The sequence below is a fragment of the Rhincodon typus genome, chromosome 8 (genome assembly GCF_021869965.1).
Source record: "Rhincodon typus isolate 14 chromosome 8, sRhiTyp1.1, whole genome shotgun sequence".
Classification (NCBI taxonomy): Eukaryota; Metazoa; Chordata; class Chondrichthyes; order Orectolobiformes; family Rhincodontidae; genus Rhincodon; species Rhincodon typus.
Window position 1 is genome coordinate 68484850 of NC_063339.1, and position 24845 is coordinate 68509694.

The window sequence follows — 24845 nt, forward strand, 5'->3', positions numbered from 1 at the left end:
AAATCTCTCTCCTCTTACCTTAAAAATGTGCCCCGTGATCTTAAAATCCCCCATCCTAGGGAAAAGACACCTACGCTTAACCCTATCTATCGTGATTTTATAAACTTCAATAAGGCCTCTTATACTCGAGTGAAAAAGTCCCAGCCTATTCAGCCTTTCTTTATAACTCAAACCTTCCATAGCCGGTGATATCCTTGTAAATCTCTTCTGGATCTTCTCCAGCCTAATAATTATCTTTCTATGCCTGGGCGACCAGAACTGGACACAGTACTCCAGAAGAGGCCTCACCAATTTCCTGTATAACCTCAATCTGACTTCCCAACTCCTATACTCAAAGGACTGAGCGATAAAGGCAAGCGTGCTAAACACCTTTTAAAGTCTATCACATTGCTTCATCATTAAGATGATCCCTGGATGTTTTCACTGGCAGGACTCAAGGCAGGTCCTTCTGCTGCTATAAGTAATGTTCACTCGCCCAGATCTGTCAGGTTCCTTCATGTCTTTGACGTATTGTTACAAAGCTTTTCTAGGGTAGCGCACATGGGTTACGTGTTCTGTTCTGTACCACCCCTCCGTTAAGTTGGATTCAATCACTAATCCATTTTGTTTACAACATGATTGGTAAGATCTGACAACTACAGAGCTTTCCGCCATCTCCCCTCAAACCATCTGCAAGCTAAATGTTACTCCCTGCTGCTTTCTTTTCCCAGAACCATATTTTCCTCCAAACTAGGTAGAAGAATGGACCAAAACAGGATTGTTTTCCTTTTATTTGCAGCATCTAGCTGTTAGCTAGCCTATACCAGGGCTCAGCAACCTCAAAAACACAGAGGCATGTGAAAAATTTTGCCAAATGTGCATTATCTCAAGAGACACAATGTCATTATTCAAATGTCAGCAATAATGAAAGTTGAGACTGAGATACATTCACGAATTTCTGTGGGGCATCATTTAGCTGGTGCGCATAAACAGATATGATTTTATATCAATGAAATAGGGCTTTGGCGCTCAGCTATGTTTTAAAGGTTTTTAGAAAAAGTTGTTAATTGAGTGATATTTTCTGACAAGTGCAATATTCATACAACCCTAAAAAGACTGAAATAAACTATTTAATTACCATCAATGTCTGTCAGTAGCTCACCCAATCAGTTTGCAGGCAATATATATACTGTTAGTCCAATGACACATGAGGTCATTTTGCTTGGCAGAACAGTGCAACTGTAATTTGTTCTGACTTTTGATCCAGGCATGTCTTTGACAGAATGTCATAAATGTATGATTAAGCATTTCATAGCTCCCATCATGCATTAAAATATTAATCGCTAGGCAGATTTTTTTTGATATTTGATATTCTTTTTAAATTAAGTCACATTGGGACAGCTATTTTCCAAACAAAAAGGTAATAAGTGAAAATGGTTTCAATTGATCAAGGTCAGGAACCACTTGTGAGTCCTCAATGAGCTGCAGGCCGCCAACCTATGGCATACCAGGCAGCACAGAGGCCCAGTGGTTAGTGCTGCTGCCTCATAGTGCTAGGGGACCCAGGTTCAATTCCACCCTCAGATGACTGTCTCTGTGGAGTTTGTATATTCTCCATGTGCCTGATCAGCTCTCCTCCAGATGCTCTGGTTGCCTCCTACAAAGATGCTCAGGTTAGTTAGATTGGTCATGTTAAATTGCTCATAGTGTGTGGGTTAGTTGGATTAGCCACAGGAAATGCAGGGTCGTAGGGGGTTGGGTCTGGATGGGATGCTCTTTGGAGGGTCAATACAGCCTGAGTGGTAGGGCTTCTATTATTCTAACCCCTGACCCAGGCTGATGGTTTATGTCTAGGTTTTAAAACAAATACGTCAAGTGAGTTTGAATCCCCACCTGCAGACAACAGGGAGTAAGGTTAATGCTAAATACAGCACAGATTGGCAGTCTGAGGCCTGGTGGAACTCTCATTGGCTTTTTAGTAGGGATGCTGTTCTTGTTAAAATGTATATCTTTGAAGACGCAAAGGAGAGAAGCTTATTTTGAGTCTCGCTCAGCGTTGTTAACTGCACTGCGCAACTTCAAGAGGAGAGAGTGGGGAAAAGAAAAGGCTACATTGTGTCCTCTGACTCCAATGGAAGAAATAAATCCATGGCCATGAATTACCTGCTGGCTGAATGACTAAAGTTAACACACTGTATCTTTGATGAATTTGTAAAGGTAGGGATTCCCTGTGGTCATAGCCAGCCAGTAACATAACCCTGTCTCAAGCTATCAGTAACTGCCAGTACAGGCTGCTCTGTCTGTAAAGGGTCAGAACCAGCAGGCAGGAAGGCTCACGGCTAATGTCATGTCTTCATGTCTTTGCTGAAACCCTGATGCCACCTAGCCCCAACCTTTCAACCAGCTTGCTTTATGCATCTATAGAAAAGTGTATGTGTCTGACCTGATTTTGCATTTAGTAATGTTAGACTTCATCCATATAGCACAACCCATGTTGGTTTATGTTGTATTCTTTGCGACCTTCCCCCAAAGGCTGAAATTTGGAGTGGAATTTTCCCTTTCCCAACTACCACCACCCTCACTGGATTGCGGTCACAGGAATGACAATGTGGGAAGCTGAAGGGATGAGTTAGGGATGTTAACCATCAAATAAAAGGGACAGATGGTTATGTGGGGGGGCTTCAAAGCTGATGGGATTGATAAGGACAGCAACACCTGAGGGAACATGGATATTGGGCATTAGTGGGATGGAAGTAATGTGTATTGGGCAAAACCTGTAACTCAGGAGTGCAATCTAGACAGTGTGCCACCTTGAAACAAACCTGAACTGCTCAGTAGGGAAGAAAACTGCCTGCCTACACAGTCACTGTAGGTGGACTAAATGTTTTTCATTTTGTCGGTGGGTGTGGGGTGCACATGTTGGTGCTATGAGGCCAAGTTTGGATGGCATTTGAGCATTGATTATCATGCATCCTTAAATAAGGGTGTGTTCCCTTGTTAAGGTAGAATGGACCTTTAACTAGAGGTATCTGCAGTTGTGAATGGTCACTGAGTTTCACACACACAAAGTGATGGAGTGAGTGGAATATGAGTGTAAGTAAGACACGATTACCAGGCATTCACATCACCTTTTTCCCTGAGTGATCTTCTCATTGAAGGGCTAAAAGATGGTCGTGGTCATACAGTAAGGGTTGAATGATCCCTAACAATTGCTGTGATCTAGGATGCTCTCAGTGATGAGTAATGCCTCACCAATATGACTTCCTTGGGTTAGATGAAGAGACTGCTTAGGTGTTTGTATTTTGTCCAATTAACCTGCTTGAATAGCTAACATGCCAGTCAATCATACAGGTAATGAGGGAAACTGCATAAACATTTGCAGATGTGAATGTGTGTTTCCCATGATATGTTACCTCTGTACCGTCAGTGTTTTGTATGTTGTTTCCTTGTTCTCCCAGCGTTCTCAGGCTCTGTAACTGGGGTGGAGGGATCCCTCTTTGTAGCCGATCCCATTGACCTGAAAGGTTTGGGCATTTGCGGCTAAAGGGCCCAGATAACTGCCCACCCACTTTGGGCTGGAGACAGGCAGGCTGGAGATGGAAGGGCTTGATACCTCCTGAGAGGACACGTGAGGGCCTTGTTTTGATTCATCCTCTGTCTGGGTGCTTGCAGGGATCACCCTATCTCCTTGTGAAGAAGGCCAGAGTGAGATGGAGGCTTCTCGATGGAAATGGAGGCCTTGCTGTTAATATTGAGTAACAATGGCTGAAAGGATAGAGTGCAGGTCTTCCTGTATTTCTATCAGCTTGTTGAGCAATCTGCTGGACCTGGCTTTCCATGGTGGCTGGCAACCTGTAGCTAAAGTCACTAAGATGCACGCATGTCAGAACTAGCACAGTACAGATAGTGTTGGTGGGCTCCTCTGTCCTTCAGGCCAGGTTACTGAGTGCCTGTCACAAACCTGCCTGCTGTCCCTGTGTCTTTCTGTGCAAATGGCTGATTCCTTAGGAGCATCTTCTGGCTGGGCCTGAGCCGATGCCATGTCTCCGGCAGTCCCCCAACGCCCTGGAACGTTTCTTCCTTGACCAGCTGCAGAGCTGTGCCAGTGATGTGCTCAGCAGACTGCACTCCTGTGTCTAATCTAGAAAGATGACCCATCGAGTTGAGAGTCTTTGAGCTGGGGGAGGGCACAGGAGAAAGCCTTGAAGATGTACCCGCTGGAGGGTATGTGGCTTCTTCCTCAGAGTTGGAGGAGGTGCTGAGGGGCTGACCTTTTAGGGATAGAGACTTTGTGGTTGCCCCTGGTACCTGCATAAAAGACTAGAGGTCACGTAGTATAGGGGTAGAAGGTTGAGCATCTTAAGAATAAGTTAATACTCGGTCGCAATGAAAGAACATCATGGCAGAATGATGCTTCCTGAGTTGCCTTGATACGGAGGTGTTTCAGTCTTGAGGTTAGAGATCTTAATCCTTACCAGCCACCTCGAGAATCTTCTCATAGTGGGGTGTGAGAAGCTGAATGCTGGCACTCTTGGCCTTCTCTGCCCATTACATTTTCTCCTGTAATAAGGCAAGAGGAGGGATTGAGTAAGACAAAAGTGGTTTCAAGCACTGTTTTTGGTGACGAAAGAGCAGGAGAAGTGGTGAGGTGTCCCAAGTGAGTGAGTAGGAAGAACAGAGAGAAGCGAAGGCAAGTAGTTTCGGAGGATGAAGTGGGTGACAGCTGTTAAGTGGAGATGATTTTGATGAAGTACAATGAAAAGCTTTGTTTTGTGAGCAGTACAGGCAGATCATAGCAAACAAGGACGTACAGATCATAGTGTACTTAGACACAGCAAGGCATATGAGGTTACGTCTGCACAGGAGATGAACAAAAGCAGGGTCAACATTAGATTTGAAATGGCAGAGGTCCATTCAACAGTCTGATAACAGCAGGGAAGAAGCTGTTCTTGAACCTGTTGGTGCGTGTGTTCAAGCTTCTGTATCTTCTGCCTGATGGAAGAGAATGGAAGACAGCAATAATAGGGTGGGATGTGTCTTTGTGATGTTGTCAGCGTTTCCACGGCAACACAATATGTAAGTGGAGTCCATGGATGGGAGGTTGGCTTCCATGATGGTCTGGGCTGTGTGCACTACTTCGTATGGTTTCTTACAGTCCTGTGCAGTGGCAGAGACAGAGTGAGCATGAGGTAGCAGAGAGAAGATGGTGCCACTTGCCCTTAAGGAGTTGTTGATTTCTGGGGGAGTTGGGGGGGCATTACAATCACAGATATCTAATACCTGTACTAACTTTACATTTTCCTTATCCAATATAAAACACACAAATGGGCCCCATAGGCTGACTTATTCCACATTGTTTCTAACTCAGTTGATACTTTCACAAACTTTCGAAAGCCCGTTGAGGACACACTCATAATTACCACTGCAGATTTCTACAGTTTCGATACAGACCCCCCCACTGCCGATGATCCTGACTTTTCCGCTGAACTATCCATCAGTTACATTCTCGAATATCCCAGTGATGTGGTCACTTCAATCAAAGATTGCTGCTTCTCTCAGTTTCTCAAAATTAAAACCAATTAAACCCCAACTTCTATGTATCACTCCTGACACCTATTGTTGATTTTAGTTGAGGGGGGGAGCGGTTTGCATTCACCATTACCTCATATAGACAAACAATGATTTGTAAGTGATATTTTGATAGTTTATTGAGTTTGTTATGAAGCAGCAGTTTAGATATGATGCATTGAGTAATTAGGAATGAAAGTATACAACCATGACAGCTGGGGATGGTTCACTGATATCAGATTGTCAGCATGGAATGTTTTAGTCTTGTTAAAGCGGTGGGTGTAGCATCCTGTTCTCTAGCCGAGTGTTAGGGAAATCTTTGCTCGAGCTTCCTCCATTTCTTCTGGTCAATCTTCCATTTGCTGGATGAAAGCTACTCTCTGGGAACCTCCTGATGAGAACTACAGCCTACAAAGTCTGCTTGATGAGAATTACTCAAATAGGTCTATCCTCTGCCCCAAGCATTTATTGCTGTATTGTATTTCAGGGGCAGGTTATTTTCTCTGTGTCAGGCAATTGCTCGTACCCTTTGGGCCAAAGACCAAGGGACAGCCAGTCACGACATTGAATAATAATTATCCCCTTCCTCGCCTTCCTCTGAGGGTTCGTTTACAAATACTTCTGATTTTCAAAAGCAACAAAATGAAAATAGAGATAGTAAGAACTGCTGATGCCAGAGTAAATGAAAATAGGGTGTGTTCAGTGCCAGATAAATTATTGTTTAGTTCAATGCGTAATGGGACCTCTGGTGATTTTCCTAATTCTTACCTTTGTTTTCCCATGCTAGAATTTTGCAAAGTTAATTCCTGCTGTAATAGCTGTTAAATTAAATGTTACGCTACACAGTAATTACTCAGAAAGTTTTGTTTATAAGGGAGGCCAATATCCCTGGAACCAAGAAGATCATTGAGTTTCTTCTGGTATGTTCTGTGGTGTATGAATTGGCATAGTACGGGCCACTACATTTGGGTCCTATGGCTGGTGCCTGAGTCTCCATTTGATGGTCCACTGGAACGAGGATCCTCCAGCACCTCTAGGTCCCGTACCATGGTGGAAAATTTACTGAAGACCATGAAACCATTGTCGATTGTCGGAAAACCCCATCTCATTCACTAACATCCTTCAGGGAAGGAAATCTGCCATCCTCACCTGGTCTGGCCTACATGTGACTCCAGACCCACAGCAATGTGGTTGACTCTCAGTTGCCCTCTGAAATGGCCTAGCAAGCCACTCAGTTGTACCAATCACTACTAAGTCTCAATAAAGAAGTGAAACCGGATGGACCAACTGGTAGCGACCTAGGCACTGGAAAAGACAATGGCAGAAACAGCCCTGTTGACCCTGCAAAGTCCTCCTCACCAACACCTGGGGGCTAGTGGCAAAATTGGGAAAGGTGTCTCACAGACTAGTCAAACAATAGCCTGACATAGTCATACTCACGGAATCATACCTTATAGACAATGTTCCAGATACCACCATCACCATTCCTGGATATGTCCCATCCCAGTGGCAGGACAGACCCAGCAGAGATGGTGGCACAGTGGTATACAGTCAGGAAGCTGAGTCCTTATTCCAGACCCCAGACTGAAGTCTAATGGCTTCAGTTTAAACATTGGCAAGGAAACCTCCTGCTGATTACCATATATTGTCCTCCCTCGGCTGATGAATCGGTAGTCCTTCATGTTGAACGACACTTGGAGGAAGCACTGAGGGTGGCAAGGGCACAAAATGTACTCTGGGTGGGGGATTTCAATGTCTACCATCAAGAGTGGCTCAGCAGCAGTATTACTGATCGAGCTGGTCGGGTCCTAAAGGACATAGCTGCTAGACTGGGTCTGCGGCAGGTGGTGAGGGAACCAACAAGAGGGTAAAACACACTTGCCCTCATCTTTCCAATGCATTTGTCCATGACAGTATTGGTCAGACTGACCACAGTCATTTTGCAGATAAAGTCCCACCTTCACATTGAAAATAACCTCCATCATGTTGTGTGGTACTATCACTGTGCTAAATGGGACTGACTTTGAACAGATCTAGCAACTCAAGACTGGGCATCCATGAGGCGCTGTGGGCCATCAACAGCAGCAGAATTGTACTCCAGCACAATCTGTAACCTCATGACCCGGCATATCCCCCACAACCAATGTATTAGATCTAAATTCTGCAGTCCTGTCACATCCAGTTGTGAATGGTGGTGGACAATTAAACAACTCACTGGAGGAGGAGGCTTCCCAAATATCCCCATCCTCAATGATCGAACAGCCCAACACATCAGTGCAAAAGATAAGGCTGAAGCATTCCCAGCAATCTTCAGCCGGAAGTGCCGAGTGGATGATCCATCTCAGCCTCCTCCAGAGGTCCCCAGCATTACAGATACCAGTCTTGAGCCAATTCAATTCACTCCACATGACATCAAGAAATGTTCAGAGGCACTGAATAGTACAAAAAGTATTGATCCTGACAACATTTCAGCAATTGTACAGAAGACTCGTGCTCCCGAAGTTGCTGGTCCCCTAGCCAAGCTGTTCCAGCACAACACTGGCATCTACCCGACAATGTGAAAAATGGCCCAAGTATGTTGTGTAAACAAAAAGTAAGGCAAATCCCACCCAGCCAGTTACTGCCCCATACATTTACTCTTGATCATCTGTAAAGTGATGGAAGGTGTCATCAACAGTGCTATCAAGCAGCACCTGCTCAGCAATAACCTGCTCAGTGATGCCCAGCTTAGGCCACTCAGCTCCTGATCTCACTACAGCCTTGGTTCAAACAAAGAAGTTGAATTCCAGAGGTGAAGTGAGAGTGACAGCCCTTGATACCAAGGCTGTATTCACTAATGTCCTTTAGGGAAGGAAACTGCTGTCCTTACCTGGTCTGGCCTACATGTGACTCCAGACCCACAGGAATTTGCCCTCTCAGCAATTAGGGACGGGTAATAAATGCTGGCCTAGCTAGTGATGCCCTCGTCCTATGAATGTATAAGAAACAAAATTCGACTGAGTGTGGCATCAACGAACCCTAGCAAAACTGGAATCAGTGGGCACCAAGAGGCAAAAGCCTCCGCTGGTTGGAGTCATACCTGACACATAAGAAGATGGTTATAGTTATTGGAAGTCAATCATCTCAGTTGCAGGACATCTCTGCAGAAGTTCCTCAGGGTAGTGTCCTCGGCCCAACCATTTTCAGCTGCTTCGTCAATGACCTTCCCTCAATCATAAGGTCAGAAGTGAGAATGTTCGTGGATGATTGCACAATGTTCAGTACCATTCATGACACCTCAGTGAACCAGTCCATATTCAAATGCAACAAAATCTGGACAATATCTACGCTTGGGCTGACAAATGGCAAGTAACATATATGCCACACAAATGCCAGGCAATGACCATCACCAATAAGAGACAAACTAATCAGTGCTCCTTGACATTCAATAGTGTTACGATCACTGAATCCTGCATTATCAACTTCCTTACCATTGACCAAGAAAAAAAAATCCAAATATAATATTTAGTCTAAAAATAGGAAGTTTCAGACCTTGGTGTTCACTGCTAAAGAACAACTTTATGTTTTGATTTTCTAGATGCAAATGATAAATCAATAGTTAAAATTGATGATTTGTTCATTTGTTTGTTTTGGATTCTTTTAATTATGTGTGATTTTAAATGAATTAACTGCTATTTTATTGCTTCTAGTTATAAAGGAGCTGTAATTGCTTAGCCTGTTGTTCTGTTTGGTACACTATTAATCTGAGGTTGAGAATTCAACCGCTTACATTGAGTAGCTTGAAGTGTGTGCTTTTTCCCTTCATACCTTATTAAACCCTGTGACTGATATGGAAGTATCACACTCAGAGGCTCATTATATGTTAACCTGGACATTCCAATATGGGAATGTTGCAGATGAGCCCGACTCTGTCTTCAGTCAAAGCCTGTACCCATACATTCAGCTGCCAGTTGCAGCCCTATGTAACCATCAGAAATATAACAATAATGAGGCCTAGAGTGGGAGAGACCTTGCAGCCTGTCAACTCCCTTCCGGAGTTATCCTGAAGATCCTCTACTTTGAAGAAATACAGCCCACTTTACAAAACTTATATGTAGCGTTACAAAGAATGATAAAAAAACTCTCTAATCTCAGTAAGCAGTTCCACATATATGATAAGATAGTGCCATGTGTTTATTGATATTTTTCCAAGATAGGATTCAGCCTTGAACTGGTGACAGGGTATCCTGTATTGAATATTAATACTGCCAGTTCACTTAAGGTCTGGTGCTTTCTGGCTTTATTAAGTCTTTTCAGTCAAATTTCAGTCTGGTTACAACAGCTCAACATCTAGTATCCAAGTGTAGATATCATTATCTATTAAAGATAGATTTAAAGCATTGATCTAAATGCATGTGAAGGGGAGATCATTGTCATATGCATAAAATGATATAATGTTATGTTCAAACTAAACATCTATACTCTATGGAAACTTTAGTAAAGTTTTTGTTGAAAATTTTTGATTATTAATGCTTTTTCATTCTAAAATAGTGCTGTAATTATGAATCAGTGTAGGATGGTTTTCTGTTATATTATGGTAGTTGTGAACTGCTGAACAGGCAACTAATAGCCATTGTGTTGACTAACAAGTGTTGTATAGCACTGACACCTTGACTTAATCCTGAAGAAGCCTCATGCTGTGGGAGAGTTTGTGAGAAACCATCAAAGCATCATTGGTGTGAATTCCTTTGCCAGCACTTTAACACAGCAATGCACCTACACGTTGCTGGCTGACCTGTGTTAGAATGTCCGACAGAGGAATTTTACACAAACATATTACTGTGTTGGTTACTAATGCACAGAATGCGTCTGACCACCAGGGTTGTGTTTTCCAAGTTTTGTGTGTTGTTTATCCACAGGTGTAGTAAAGTTCATCACTGACAATGTAATCTCTTGCTCTGGGGTACTAATGAATTACCCTTATTGGCAATACTCACCCATCACTGCACCCGTGGTCCTATCCTTCCCCTTCCCATTCTTTTCCAACCCCGCCCCTTTCCTTTCCCTTCCCTTGTGACATTATTGTTTTTCATTTGCAGCAAAAGAGCTCAGATCAAAATAATTGATGATGAGGAATATGAAAAAAACAAGAGTTTCTTCATTGAGCTGACGGACCCACGCATGGTGGATATGAGTTCACAGAAAGGTGGAGTACTCGCCAGAATGAGCCACTGCTGAAGACCCTCCTCTCTCCTTCCTTCTTTCCCTTTCTCTGATCTCCCCCTCCCTCTCTTTCTTTGTCTTGTTTGACTGCTTGATTCCCAAGAGATATTTAACACTGCTGCACTCGCAGTCAGATCTGTCACATGCTGCCCATTTCAATCTTGGTGCATTAGGGAGCTTCTAACCTGGCCCACCAACACTGCTCCAATTAACCTGCCAGTTGGGAGCCCTTCACAATGACGCTGTGCCTTTTTCCTGTTGCCGACAGCTTGCCTGCTTTCAATGCCTCTTGAGCCCCAGCAGCAAGGAAGGCAGGTGAGAGAATGTGTCAGCGTGACGGTCCAACTTGGGTCCGTGCAGGCTGAAGGCAGCTCCCGATCCCATGGCTTAACTGAAAGTATCTCGGAGCTGCTTCAAGCAGAGTATTGTAGCCTGGCTAATGGGGAAGAGCTATTGTGTGTTCACATGTTTAAAATCATGAATCATGGCATACCGTCCTGGCGAAGGGGGCCAGGTCTGGCCTGCCCAACACTGTGTGGCATTGTTTGGATGTCAATAGCCAGAAAGAAGTAGCCTTGTTCCTTTTAGAGTTGTTTTTGTTCACCTCTGCTGGCAGGGACATCACATTTAAACCAGAATATGACCATAAGGGCCAAGACAACCTTCACCAATAACATCGCACTATAAAAACCTCACCATAGAAGGTGAAATTAAGTCAATACTTGCCCACATTCAGTAACCAGTGCCAAGTGTGCAATGCCACAAAAGCGAAGCGTACAGATATTTTCGACACTGTACAGCTGAGTAGTAAACAGTAAGAAAGGAATCCCAGGTAAAAGAAGGGGCTTCAGCATAAAATTATTTATCATTCTGCACAGACCCAACAAACTTAAAAGTATCTCAATGTTTCTGTGTAGTTTCAAGTTCCAGGTCATATTGAAGTTGAAGGGGAGGATTGCACAGATACATTGTGGTATATTAGGGGAATCTGGTGCTCTAGTGTGTGACTGATGCCTTGAGTAATGCCCCTTAATTTACAGTACCCAGAATACACTGCCTAATCCCGAAAGATGGAGGTAAGAACAGGCCACGGCTGCACACCCTGCCTCGCCTGAGTATATGCAGTAAAGCTCTGATGGTCCTGAGAGGACACTGTGTTTTCCAACCAATGCATAACCCAAGCTGGAGATACCTGATGACCTCAGAGACTAGCATAAACTGTTGGCAAATTAAACACCTAGGACACAAATCCCTTCAATGTTAGCAAGAGGGTCTGGAAGTGGCAGCAGGAAGGACTTGATAGCAGAATTCTTATGATACTGAAACTATAAGCCAAATACCAGGACTCATAATCCATCCGTTATGAATTCAAATCTCGCCATTGTAAATTTAAGAATTGGAATTAAAATGCTTCTGATGCATTAATTTGTTGAAATATGCATAACACAATCTGATCTTTTTGTGACTCCAATTCCACACCAATGTGGTTAACTTATCCCCAGGCAGTGGTCTGGCTAGGTATCAGCCATGCGAGTGCTGGCCGTGAAACTCTGAGGTTTGAATCCAGATTGATGGACCGAAGGGTCTGTTTCCATGCTGTTTGATCCTTTGACTCTATGACTGGCCAGGACAAGTTAGCTTAGAACAAGGATCTGCTATTGAAAGCATTGATCAGGAGACCCTTGCCTTTAAAAAAGTCGCTTAATTTAGTTCTGAGCTATGCAGAAATAACCACACTTAACACATTCAAAACACCTCCTCCATCTGTCCTGCTGCCTACAACAGGATTTCATCGGGCAAGAATACAGCGGTGAAGGCAACCAAATTAAAATAAAAACTGGGTACTTTTAATTGTTCTGCCCTTTCAGCCTGAGTTAATCATTGGCTTGATTACATTGGCTTCAGGATACAACTACTCAGAGTTGGACATTTCAAAGGTTTGGCAGGTTATATCACTGGAACTCTTGCCATTCCTTGACCAGTCTTTACAATGAGCTGAGTTTGGTGGAGGGACAGGTGCAGGGAGCAGTGTCGGAGATGGCATGGGGGTTTTGTTGGGTGGGGGGAGTGGTGCAGGGAGGGGAGAAAGAAGGCCTGAATTTGGCTCTAACTAATGTTCTACTAATAAGCCAAGAAAATGGTGGCATGTGACACCAATCTGGGTGTGCTGCAGGCTGCCTCCCACTAACCGTCAAGCAAGTTTACAAAAAAAAAATCGCATGTATGACTGCAGTGGTTTTGTAGCAACCCATTGTACATTTTCTTTCTTATATCCTTACAGGAAAGCCATAAGCGTTAAAATAAATGATGCTGAGGAATACGAAAAGCAAGAACATTTCTTCATTGTGCTTGGTGAACCGAAATGGATGAAACGAGGAATATCAGGTGTGAGATCCTGAGATGTAACGTCTTTTTTTTTGAGAAAATCTATTATTTTTCCTCCTGTATTCCCGCTCTCACCCTGTTTCGGTCATCTATGCCTCGTGCTTTTTTTGTTTCTCTCCTAGACAATGTGCACTCTTGCCTCAGCCTAGTCTATTACTTGGACACATTGCCTCATTGCTGTGAGGGTCTGAGGCGACCTCTTTATTTCTGTAACCTGAGCTCCAAAGGTCCTGAGGCAGTGCACGTCTCCATTTTTCTGTGATCAGCTTGATTCTGTTGCTCTTTTATTCATCATCCATTTTTTTTTTCGAAAACGTCAATCAACTTTAGTGTCCTTCTGAGATGCTTCCCAGCCAGTCAGCCATTCATAGCCATTACTGAAGAGACAGCAACCCCTCCACTTGAACAGCTAAGGATGTCCTTCAAACTTTTGTTTCAAGCAGAGTTCAAGTGAGCCTGAGAAAAAGGGTTACGCAGGGATCTTGCACCAGCCACATGCATTGTGTTTGCCCAAGTTTACTGCATTTAAACACATGCTTGGTTTCAATAGTGAGGAGTACTGGCCTTGCCACGGACAACTGAATAAATAGAGAATACTCTAAACTACAGCACTCAGTGCCGTGGTATGTTCCATTTTCAACTCACGCTGCTTCACATTTCTTTCCCTTTCAGTCTGCTGGGAAATCTGGAGTGGGCAGGATTGTTCTTCCCAGAGCAGAGAGGATAGTGGGCACATTCAACAGAGTGGTTCAGAATTTTGATCGAGTAGAGAGAAGAGGAATTGTTTCCTCTGGCGGGAGTGTACACATTTAAGGTGATTGGCAAAAGGAGGGAAGATGAGGAGTGATCTATTTGTACACAGCAATTGGTTGTGCTGGGAAAGGCCATGCCTGAAAGGCCAGTGGCTAGCAACTTCCGAAGGGAACTTGTATACGCGCTTGGAGAGTAAAATTCGCAGGCCAATGGGGAAAGAGCAGGTGAGTGGAAATGGTTGGATAATTCTTTCATAAAGGCAGAGGAAGCATGGATATTATTGTGCCTTCCCATCACCTCATGGTGACCACACTACAAATTGCAGAATAAGAAAAATATTCTGTACAATCTGAGTGTTTAAGCCAGATGTAATTGTCTTCAGAGAAGTGGAGTGGTAATTATAAGTACAAGGGGTGTTAGAAGCTATTCATTGGGAGAATATTTAACCTCTCTTGCCCATGAATGTCAAGCTGTCGTGAATCAGACACTTGGTGAGCTGTCTTCTTCTGCAGAATGTAGTTCCAGGGCCTGGCCCCCGCTGGGGTAAACAACCTGCCTAAGAGAAGCTGAGGGATGGCCTTGTAGAGGTTTATAAAATCACGAGGGTCCTGGATAGGTTGAATAGACAAGGTCTTTTTCCTGGGGTAGTGGAGTCCAAAACTAGAGGCCTTGGCTTGAAGGTGAGAGGGCAAAGATTGAAAAGGGACCTAAGGGGCAACTTTATCACACAGGGGGTGGTGCCTGAGCTGCCAGGGGAAGAGGTGGCGCCTAATACAATTACAACAGTTAAAAGGCATCTGGATGGATACATGAATAGGAAGGGTTTTGAGGGATATGGGCCAAATGCTGGTAATTGGGACTTAGATTAATTTAGGATATATGGTAGGCATGGACACGTTGGACTGAAGGGTCTGTTTTTGTGCTGTACAACTCTATGACTCTAAGACAACCTCAACTGGCATTACAACAGATCCTGCTCAGTGCATACATAAAGACACTTCACAGCTAAGGTCAGAAATGGCAGGAGGCACCCTGATGGCTAGACTCTGCTTCTTTGATATTTTTAATTTATATTTTAGGTTAACCCTAACCCTAACCCTAACCCTATTGCAGGTGTCACAGTATAGAGTGAGGAGTGGCAGTATAGGGTGAGAGACCACAAATAGGGAAAGGGGTAACTTGGACGAGCATGCTACTAAGTTTAATTCAAGGTAGCTTAAAATCAATGGCCATTTCTGACTTGTCACAATGAATGGCTTGTATCTCTTCTCATGCTTTCAGCTACTTCCCCACCAGGAATCAGTAACACAAGTGCCACATAAGTAAAGCCACTGTCTGGTATAAAGTAATCAATCAGGTTTCGCATACAATTTGGCATATTCTATAATCATTAATGGGGACTCCATCTCAGCAGTGTAGTTGTGATAGTATTGTGCACATGTTGTCTTGAAAGTTTGAAAATAGAAATCAAAGCCCCCAAAACCAGTTTTCAAAACAAAACACATTTTATTCTGATTGCTTCTGTGACAGATTTAGCTATTGGAATCATTAATAATTTCCAAACACATTTAATTGCAACTTAATGAAATACTCAACAATGTTAAACTCCCTTTTTGATGAATGAAGTGCTGTTTATCTTTTACGAGAGGAACATACTAAATGAGCTCTTTCAATTTCCAGCTTTCAAGTTGTTAATTATTTTCCTTGGCAAATGAAGAGTGTTAACACTCCAGTCTAGGGCTCAGCCGCAAGTCACCTTTCGGTTTGCTGAGAGTTAAATAATAAGTACAAAGGGGTTGCCGTCTCTTTAAAAAACACTGTCATTTGAGCTTGTGATAGTGCTGTTACCAGTGAAGAACACTTCTACACATGTTCGCTTTTCCATTCTGTTGCTGCTTTGCCTGTTGAATGACCGGAATGTGTTATATTTTGGTTTGATTAAAGAAAGCATGCCAGCAATGCTGAGACTTAACATGGCAGAAACACCAAAAGTGGAGGCCCTGCAGGTTTGACAAAGCAACAGCATCATTCATGTGACCTACACAAACCGGATTCACTTAAAAAAAAACACTAGTAAAAATCTAACTTGCACAGTGTTTCCCTTTCCCAAATATTTCTAAACTTCTTGGGAACTCTGCATCCTTTAGTTGCTTTGGCAATATTGAAGGCTGCCTTAAAAAGGTGAAGGAGTCACTAACCTTTGATTTGGAAAGCTGTTTATGCATAGACCAAAGATTTAAAAAGCGATGACTATAGTCGGAAATCGGGCATTTGATTTGGAAGGAAGTAACACTATGTGGTGAAGTAGGTGTTGAAACCTAACTGCCTCACATTAGCCAAGCAGCAGGACTCAAATCATTCCTAAAGAGGTCCACCCAATGTCTTTCGTTTGTATTTATCATTTTGAATATGATCTGGCGCTCTGAGTATGAGCAGTGTTGGTCCAGAAGTTTGGCTTGCTTTTGCTTATTCCTCGAGTTAAGACAAGATAAACTACTGAGTGTCAGTCATCTGTAGCCAACAGCAGCTCTTGAGCAAGTAAAGCACTTCCTAAACAGATGTTCTTTCCAAAGAAAACAAGACTTCCATGAAGTTGCACATATTTCCATTCTGTGATCTAAAATGACTTTTGGTGGGACACTTTATTGCATATTGTTGGTAGTTAGTATAATAGTTGTATAAGATGTTGTTGAGGTATGCTGCAGCAAGGATTTGATTTCTAGTACTTTCCTGACCCCTGATCTGCTGAGATCTTGCTTTCAGTTGACCTTCTCTTAAGGGCAACTATTTCCCTACTTTGAGAAGAATATGAGGAAGAACAAGCATCTCCTCTGTGTAGCTGACTCGATAAAGGATATATCCAAACAGCTTGGGGCAGACCAAGTCATCTTGTGGCTCACGCATCATGTGGACCACAAGACATGGTAGACCAGTGACAGAAAGATGTGCAGCAGATCTGAAGAAGAGCCACACTGGACTCAAAACGTGGCCTCTGTTACTCTCTCCACAGATGCTGCCAGACCTGCTGAGTTTCTCCAACTTAATGCAGACTTAGATATTTGTTGTAATCAAACTTCTTTTGCAGATTGGAAAAAAAGATTTTGAAGTGGTATTGCTTTGGTCCTTTCTTTAAAATGCAACCAAGGGGTTACAATTTTTGCAAAATGAGCTTTATTCTGGAGAAGCTGTGCAAGAACAACTGGCCAGTTGTATTGTCAGTAAAACTTGTATTCTGTTTGTTTTATTTTGGATTGTTAGAAATCCGGCCTGTGCATGTTGAACTGAATGGATACCGTTGCCATGTTTGGCTCATTATCTAATCCCTGCGTACAGCACACAGTTGCTACAAAAGAGCAATTATTAATAAGATAAGCAGGAATGTTTTATTTGATATGGAACAGTATCTTGGAGTTTGTGTAGTACCCCCTCGTTCTGGGACATGAGATTCAATATTTCAAGTGACACTGTTAAAATAGTTGGACTCCACTAAGGTTTATTTGTTGGAGATTTTTCTCCCAAGTCAAGTTCCAACATGCAGGATGGCTTCTTCTGTCTTCATTACATACATATTCTGATTAAGGCAAGTGCAATTTGGAGACTAATTTGCTCCGATCTCACGATTTGCATTTTTTTGTTGTTCTATTGTTTTTTAGGATGTGAGCATCATTGGCCAGGTCAGCATATATTGCCCCTAACTCACTGCCCTAGAAAAGGTGGTGGTGAGCTGCCTTCTTGAATTGCTGCAGACTTTGTGGTATAAGGATGCAAATTAAGCACCGTGGTGCTGCTCCTGGCTCTTGGCCTCAGTCCCACTCACAACACAAACTCAACAACTCCATACACTCCTCGATCTGAGCACAGTTGCCCTCACTCCCAATCTCTGCCCTGACCCAAACAAGACAGCACCAGGCCCTGTTTTATTGAGCCCTGATGCATTCTCTGTTCCAAGCTTGGTGGCACTTCCACAGTGGTATTAGAGAGGGATTCCCAGGATTTTGACATGCTACCAGCGAGCACTCAGTGATATATTTCCAATGGTGTGTGACTTGAAAGGGCACGCATGCTGGTAATGGTATTGCTATACGTCTGCTGCCAGTGTCCTTCTAGATGGAAATGGTCAAGGGTTTAGAGCAGACATCATATCACATCATGCTTCATGGAATCAGTGACTTTCATTGCAGTGACTGTAAAGTCGGGATCATCCTAAGCTCTGTTTCCTGCATCCTAGCATGCACCAAGTTCTGTTTACCCCGCATCTCTATGCTTGCTAACATACATTTGCTAAACATCCACCGAGACCTGGAGTTTAAAATTCTTGTCCCCACATCTGTGTGGATTTACCCATGCCCGCCCCTATTTCTGTAACCTCACCCAGCCCCACAACCCTCTGAGAGCATTGCATTCCTGAACTCTGGCCTCTCGTGCATTCTCCACTCTTTCACTCCACACTATTGGCAACTTTGCTTTGCCGTCAGTTCTTTCACTCCTGTAAGACAGACCTGAAACCTAACTCCTTGGCCAAGCCTTCAGTGACTTCCCCAAATATCCCTTTCTTTAGCTTAGTGTCAGTCTTTGACTGATTACGTTCCTTTGCAACACCTTTGGCCTTTTTAACAAAAGTTGCCGTCTCACTGTCTCCCCCAAAAAATTTGGATCAAACATTTGAAGTACATCCTAAAACCCATTTCAAAGTAACTGCAGAAGCATCCAGTAATCAGCTGAGCAATATACCTCAATTCAAATCTAAAATAAATGCCCTTTGCTTTATGCCTTGATCAGGATATAACTGTGTTGCACAATGTTCTAAAAACATAATTTCTTACTGTTCCATATCATTAAAGTGCTAGTTCGGATGTGCTAATGAAATATAATGTGCAATATTACTGCAGTAACAATGGAATTAAAATGCCAACTATTTCAAGCCAATGAATGGAAATGAGCTGACAGTACTTGGTGACTGCAGTACACCTCTTCTGTACCAAGTGAAAATGGAAGGTTGTGAATAATTGTAACTGAAATTTGATCCTTTCTCTCTTTCCTTCTCTTTCTCCACAGCACTCTTACTGGCACAGGGTAAGCAGAACTTTCTTTGGCTATTTCTGAACACATTTTTTTAACCCATTCTGCATGAAAGTACGTGGAGGTTCGTTTTGAAAATGCAAGTCATGGCAGCAACGCGACTCCGTTTGTACAAAGCTGGAGTTTATACACTTTCAAAATAGTATGTGGTTTTCACACGGGAAATGTCATGAGGGCCGATTTGGGAACGTAGAGGGATCTTCAGAGATCGCATGCCACCAGTGGAACTTGGCATGCACTTGGCACAGATTGAAATTTTAATAATACTGCTGGCAATTTTCTGATTGTATTTGTCATGTGAGAGATTCTGCCATCACATGCATGCTTGAAAAATGTGCTGTCAGTCACACTTCAATGATTTGAATAGAGGAATTAATGCGACAATTTGTGACGAAGTCATATCCTTCACCATCAGGATCTCATTCATGGAGAGAAGAGAGTAGTGTGCTGCTTCCTATAGTTGTACGCCTCCTCATTCAACTGATAGAGTAAGACAGTCCATTCCTATAGCTGGGTGCCGCCATTTTCCTTCCATCTTCAGCTGATGCGGTGACAAGACCTAGCTCAGGGGTCTGTAACCATCAGCCATATGTGGCTCAGTCATGTGTTCTGCTTTCCATCATATTTGAGTTCAACCTGTCCAAGCTTTCCAAAGAACCAAAACATTTTCTTAATAATTTAACCCTCTAATTTATAATACCCAATGAACCCTGCTTTTTTTTTACGAGTAGTGGCATTTGAGTAACACCATTGCAGCCTTTAAGGTATTACATTTTTGAACAGATTTTGTAAATGACCTTCGTTGTTATTGAGCTTGCTGATTGTTGGTCTATGCAATAGACTCATTAGCAGCAGTCGTGGTATTCTGTGATCGACCTCCACGAGCCTGGTTTCGACAAGCTAGCTGAGAACAAAATAATGAAGAGACCATAGAAAACCAGTCAAAAACCAGCCTGCAGATGACACAAAAGTAGTTGGTACGGCAAGTGTTCAGGGTGATTTGGAGAGATTGCAGGCGGCTATAAACATGTTAAGTAAGTGGGCCAAAGCTTGGCAGATGGAATGTAATGTGAGGTTATGCACTTTGACAAAAAATGAATAGAGGAGCTGAACATTATTTAAATGGAAAAGACTGCAGAGAGCTACAGCACAGAAATGCGTAAATCATGTATAACTCGCAGAAAGCTAACATCCAAGTTCAGTGGGTGACAAGGAAGGCAAATGGAATGTTGGCCTTTACCTCAATAGGAATGGAGTGCAAAAGTAGGAGGGTTTAGCTAAAAGTATGGAAGACACTAGTCAGATCATAGCTGGAAAACTGTGAACAATTTTGGATGCCTTATCAAAGGAAATTTACACTGGCATTGGAGGCAGTCCAGAGAAAGCTAAGCCCAGGTATGGTCTTATAAGAAGAGGGTGAGTAGGATGAGCCTGTACTTATTGGATTTTAGAAGAATGAGAGGTGACTTTATTGAAACATACAGGATTCTTACGGGACTTGACAGGGTGGGTCCAGAAAGCTGTTAACCCCGGTGGAGGAGTCTAGGACCACAGCGTACAATCTCAGAGTAAGAGATTGCCCATTTAAAGAGATGAGGAGGAATTTCTTCTCTCAGAGGGTAGCGAACCTGTGGAATTCTTTACTGCAGAGGGCTGTAGAGGCTAGATTATTATGTATATTCAAGGCTGAGATAGACAGATTTTAAATCAGTGAGGGAATCAAGGGTTATGGGGAAAAGGCAGAAAAATGGAATTGAGGATTATCGGATCCACCATGGTGTCATTGAAGGACAGAGCAGACTTGATGGGCTGAATAGCCTACTTCTGCTTCTACCTTTTATGGTCTAAAATATACTCATTTAGAACTTGGAATAACCATTAAGTCCAATATGAATCATTTTCTCCTGGGATTAGCCTACTCCTAGTCTACTCACCTTGTCAATCAAACATTTCTCCTTTCAGATACCTGATTGGCTATTGCAACCATTTTTATTGTTTGATTGAATGCATTTTTCCACAGTTATGCATGTGACTGTTATATGCATATGTGATGAACCAAAATATTTCTTTATGATGGTAGAATTTAAAAACAAGGATTGTAATTTATTTACAGGCTGCCCAATAAACTCAGTATCTACCTCTTAAGGTGATTCGCGAGCAGACACTGGGCTGAAATTGAACTGTTCACAACAGATTATTTCACTTGAAATGGGCTATTTACAGCCTTAAAGACAGTGAAATGTCATATTAAGATATTTGTTATTACTGCACCACATACTTTTTCCCCTAAAAGGCTTATATTTCTAGACAATTTAGTCCTCTTGTGCTCCCTCTTTCCCAATTTTTTTTCTGTCAATATTTTTTTCTGATGATGAACTTTCTCTAAAAGATCACAGTTTTGAACAAGTCTGTTGTGAACAATAGTGTAATTCATAACAAAATGAATAATGCAGTGAATGGATTCAAATGCTGGTATGTTTGGTCCCCTTTTCTGCCTGTGCTTTGTGCTCTGCATTATAACCCAGAATGATATCATCCCTGCATGAGATATACATTTGGAGAGAGACTGAATTAGCAGCATTTTCCTTTATGGAATTATACTGTGTGAGTTAGATTGAAATGCACTCTGAAGGCAAATGCAATGTTCCCATGGGCCAATAGAATAGATTGAGATTCCTACTTTCACGCATCTATGGGTCCCAGTTCTGAATGTGTGTGTGTGTGTGTGTGTGTGTGTGTGTGTGTGTGACCAGCCCACGTGTGACTTTGAAGAAATACGGTTGACTCTTAACTAACCCTCTGAAATAGCCAAGCAAGCTACACAGTTATATCAAACTATTATCAGATGGAAGAGGGTGGCTCACTACTACCTTCTCAGGGACAATTAGAGGGATGGTAAATGCAGACCTAACCAGTGATGTCCACATCCCATGAAAGAATAAATATCAATTCTGAACACCACACTCTCGAAGACATATCATTTTGGAGAAGGTGCAGAGACTTCCCAGTATGGTACCAGGGATGCAGAAACTTTCATTCGGAAAACGTGTCTTGGATTGTTCTCCTTAGATCAAAGAAATTTCAGGCAATAATTTATAAAGCTGTTAGAATTAATTAGGAATTTTAATGTATTAGACATGAAGACATGTTTTCACATGCAGAAGGGTCAGTAACCTGAGGATATAGGTGTAAATGTGATTGGCAAACGATCAGAGGACATATGAGGAATTAAGGTTCTATTCAGTTCTATTCTGATTTGAAATGAACTGCTCGAAAAGGTCGTATGGTCATAAAGTCATAGAATTATACAGCACGGAAACAGATCGTTTGGTCCAAATCATTCATGCCAACCAGATATTCTACATTAATCTAGTCCCTTTTGCCAGCATTTGGCCCATATCCCTCTAAACCCTTCCTATTCATATATCCATCCAGATGCCTTTTAAATGTTGTCATTGTACCAGCCTCCACCACTTCCTCTGGCAGCTCATTCTATACACGCATCACCCTTTGCATGAAAAGTTGCCCCTTAGGTCCCCTTTAAATCATTCCCCTCTCACTTTAAACTTATCCGCTCTAGTTTTGGACTACCATATCCTGGGGAAAAGATGTTGGCTAGTCATCCTATCCATGTCTCTCATGATTTTATAAACTTCTTTAGCCTCCGATGCTCCAGGGAAAATAGCCCAGCCTGTTCAGCCTGTCACTATAGCTCAAACCTTCCAACGCTGCGGAGAAAGCAGCTTCAATAGTAACTTCCAAAAGGGAAGGGGATATATACTTAAAGAGAAAAACAATTCCCAGGTGTAAGGGGAAGAGTTGAGGAGGGGAACTAATTTGTAGATTTTCCGAAGAGTCAACATTGACAGTCTGGTTTGCATGGCCTCCTCTGTGCTGTCAGATAGTATGATTATTAGAAAAATCAAATTTATTTCCCCAATGGCTGTTAAAGCAATGTAATCCCAATATTTAAGTGTGAGCTTGATAAATATTTGAAGAACAAGATTATAAAATTGTATGGAGAAAGAACAAGAGCGTGAGATTAGAGTAATAGCTTTTGTGTCTGGGTACCATAGCAAGTAGGCAAAATGGTACCTGCACTTAAAATTTCTTTGATCATAAGCAATACAAAGCAATAAGGCAGACTAGCTGTTAATCTACTGCTACTTAGTACAGTGGAAGTTTCTAAGAGAAATGCAGAGACTTAGAAATATGCAGTCACATTTTTAAAAAATGAAATCTATCTAATTCCACTCAAGTTATCTTTTATATATTTTTGAGAAAGATTCATATACAGCCTAGCAAATCATGCTCATTACTCACCCAATTCCTGAACTCCAGCTTCCCCCTTGTCTTTGAGGCTAAAAGATGTGCATATTTGTTGCTCACTCAGACCAGCAGTAAGTTAAAAGAAACGGAAGAATTTAATGGGCTGACCATTCACTTTAAATTCCAGTGCTAAATGTTATCAGGATGTTCCTGGTCAAAAAAGGATGGTGAGTCCTCTATTGCGCTGAGTATTGCTTTTAGTGGGGTTTGCATGTAAATATGCTAAGAGCTCTCATCCCATCCCAGTTAATGTCTCAAGGCACCATGCATCACTGGCTTCTTCAGAAAGTCATCAGTAGACTTCTTCAAATGTTTTCTTTTACCTAACTGTGGGAATTCACTGGAATAGGTCTTATTGGGGGCTGACAGGAGGGGAATGGACCTTATATTGTACAGAAGAAAATGTAAAAAAGGATATTAATCTAAATTATATTTAAATAATAGTGGATGATGCATGCACAATATTCAACAGTCCCAAGTATCTGAAACTCCCTGTAAGAAAGTACATATCAAGTCCCATCAAGCAGATTCTCATAACACTTCCTATACATAATTCCCAATCCAATTTACTAAGCATAACATATTGGCATTTGGTAATACAAAACTTGTATATAGCTGGAAAAGTCACATTATTAAAAGCTTTTCATCTTGCACTCATCAGGGCAATTTGCAAAAATCCAATAAAATGAAACATCCAACATTAACACTGTGTGAGAAGAGAGTACTGATTGGTTGGCAAGTAGGCTATGATTTGCCATGGAGAATGCAGCAGTTAATGATGATTGACTGTAAACTGCCAAACTTCGTTAAGCCTCCAAGCCAGGCATGTTCATTCTAGTTGGTCAGGGCATCATCCTGAGAACTGACAAGCCTAAATTGGTTGCCAGTGTAATCTTTTACACACTCGGGATTATCTACAAATGTTGTCCAATTGCAAAGTCAGATCTAATATAGGACACTGTGTTGCAGACTTTTCTGAGCGTGGGCTGGTTGAGTATAATCAGTACCTTGCTTATGGTGAACAGCCAAAGGAATATGCTGTTTGATATGATCTATCAATCTTTGGGGTGAATGGTCTACATAGCTGGCATCACACTGGTACTGAATTTCACATATCACATTACTTGTTTGTGTAATAGGGAGAGGTATTTTTGGCTTAATAGCAGCATCCCATTAGTGGTGAACACCACTCATGTTGCTACTGTAGACTTGCAGCATGAAACACATGGCTTCAACCTTCCTCTGTTGTTCCAGCCTTTGAGATCCTTTACCATTTCAGGATTAATTGACATAGCACCAGCACTTTCCAGGACCAAGAGTGACTGCCCTTGGGCCTTTATAAAGGGAGAAGTTATTGGACCAGGATTGCCATTATCCCATAGGTTGACCTTAATATGCCCTATTTAAGCAAAAACGTTGCATGGTGAGCCAGTGGCTTGGGCCGTATTTATGTGTTTGACAATAAGGCCAATTCTATAAGAATTGGAACTATAAGAATCATATGTGTGACCAGTGAAGGGAGGTTTGTGGTAGAAAATCCTCTGGCCAAT

General features: G+C 42.3%; 1 protein-coding gene across 1 annotated transcript in view; it reads left to right on the forward strand.

The window, feature by feature from the left end:
- Positions 1 to 24845, forward strand: part of slc8a3 (solute carrier family 8 member 3) — a 412792-nt gene that overhangs the window by 287082 nt on the left and 100865 nt on the right. The window contains exons 3-4 of the mRNA XM_048600418.1: positions 13031 to 13134; positions 18943 to 18960. Of these exons, the coding sequence (XP_048456375.1) occupies positions 13031 to 13134; positions 18943 to 18960 (122 nt within the window). The remainder of the gene's footprint in view (positions 1 to 13030; positions 13135 to 18942; positions 18961 to 24845) is intronic.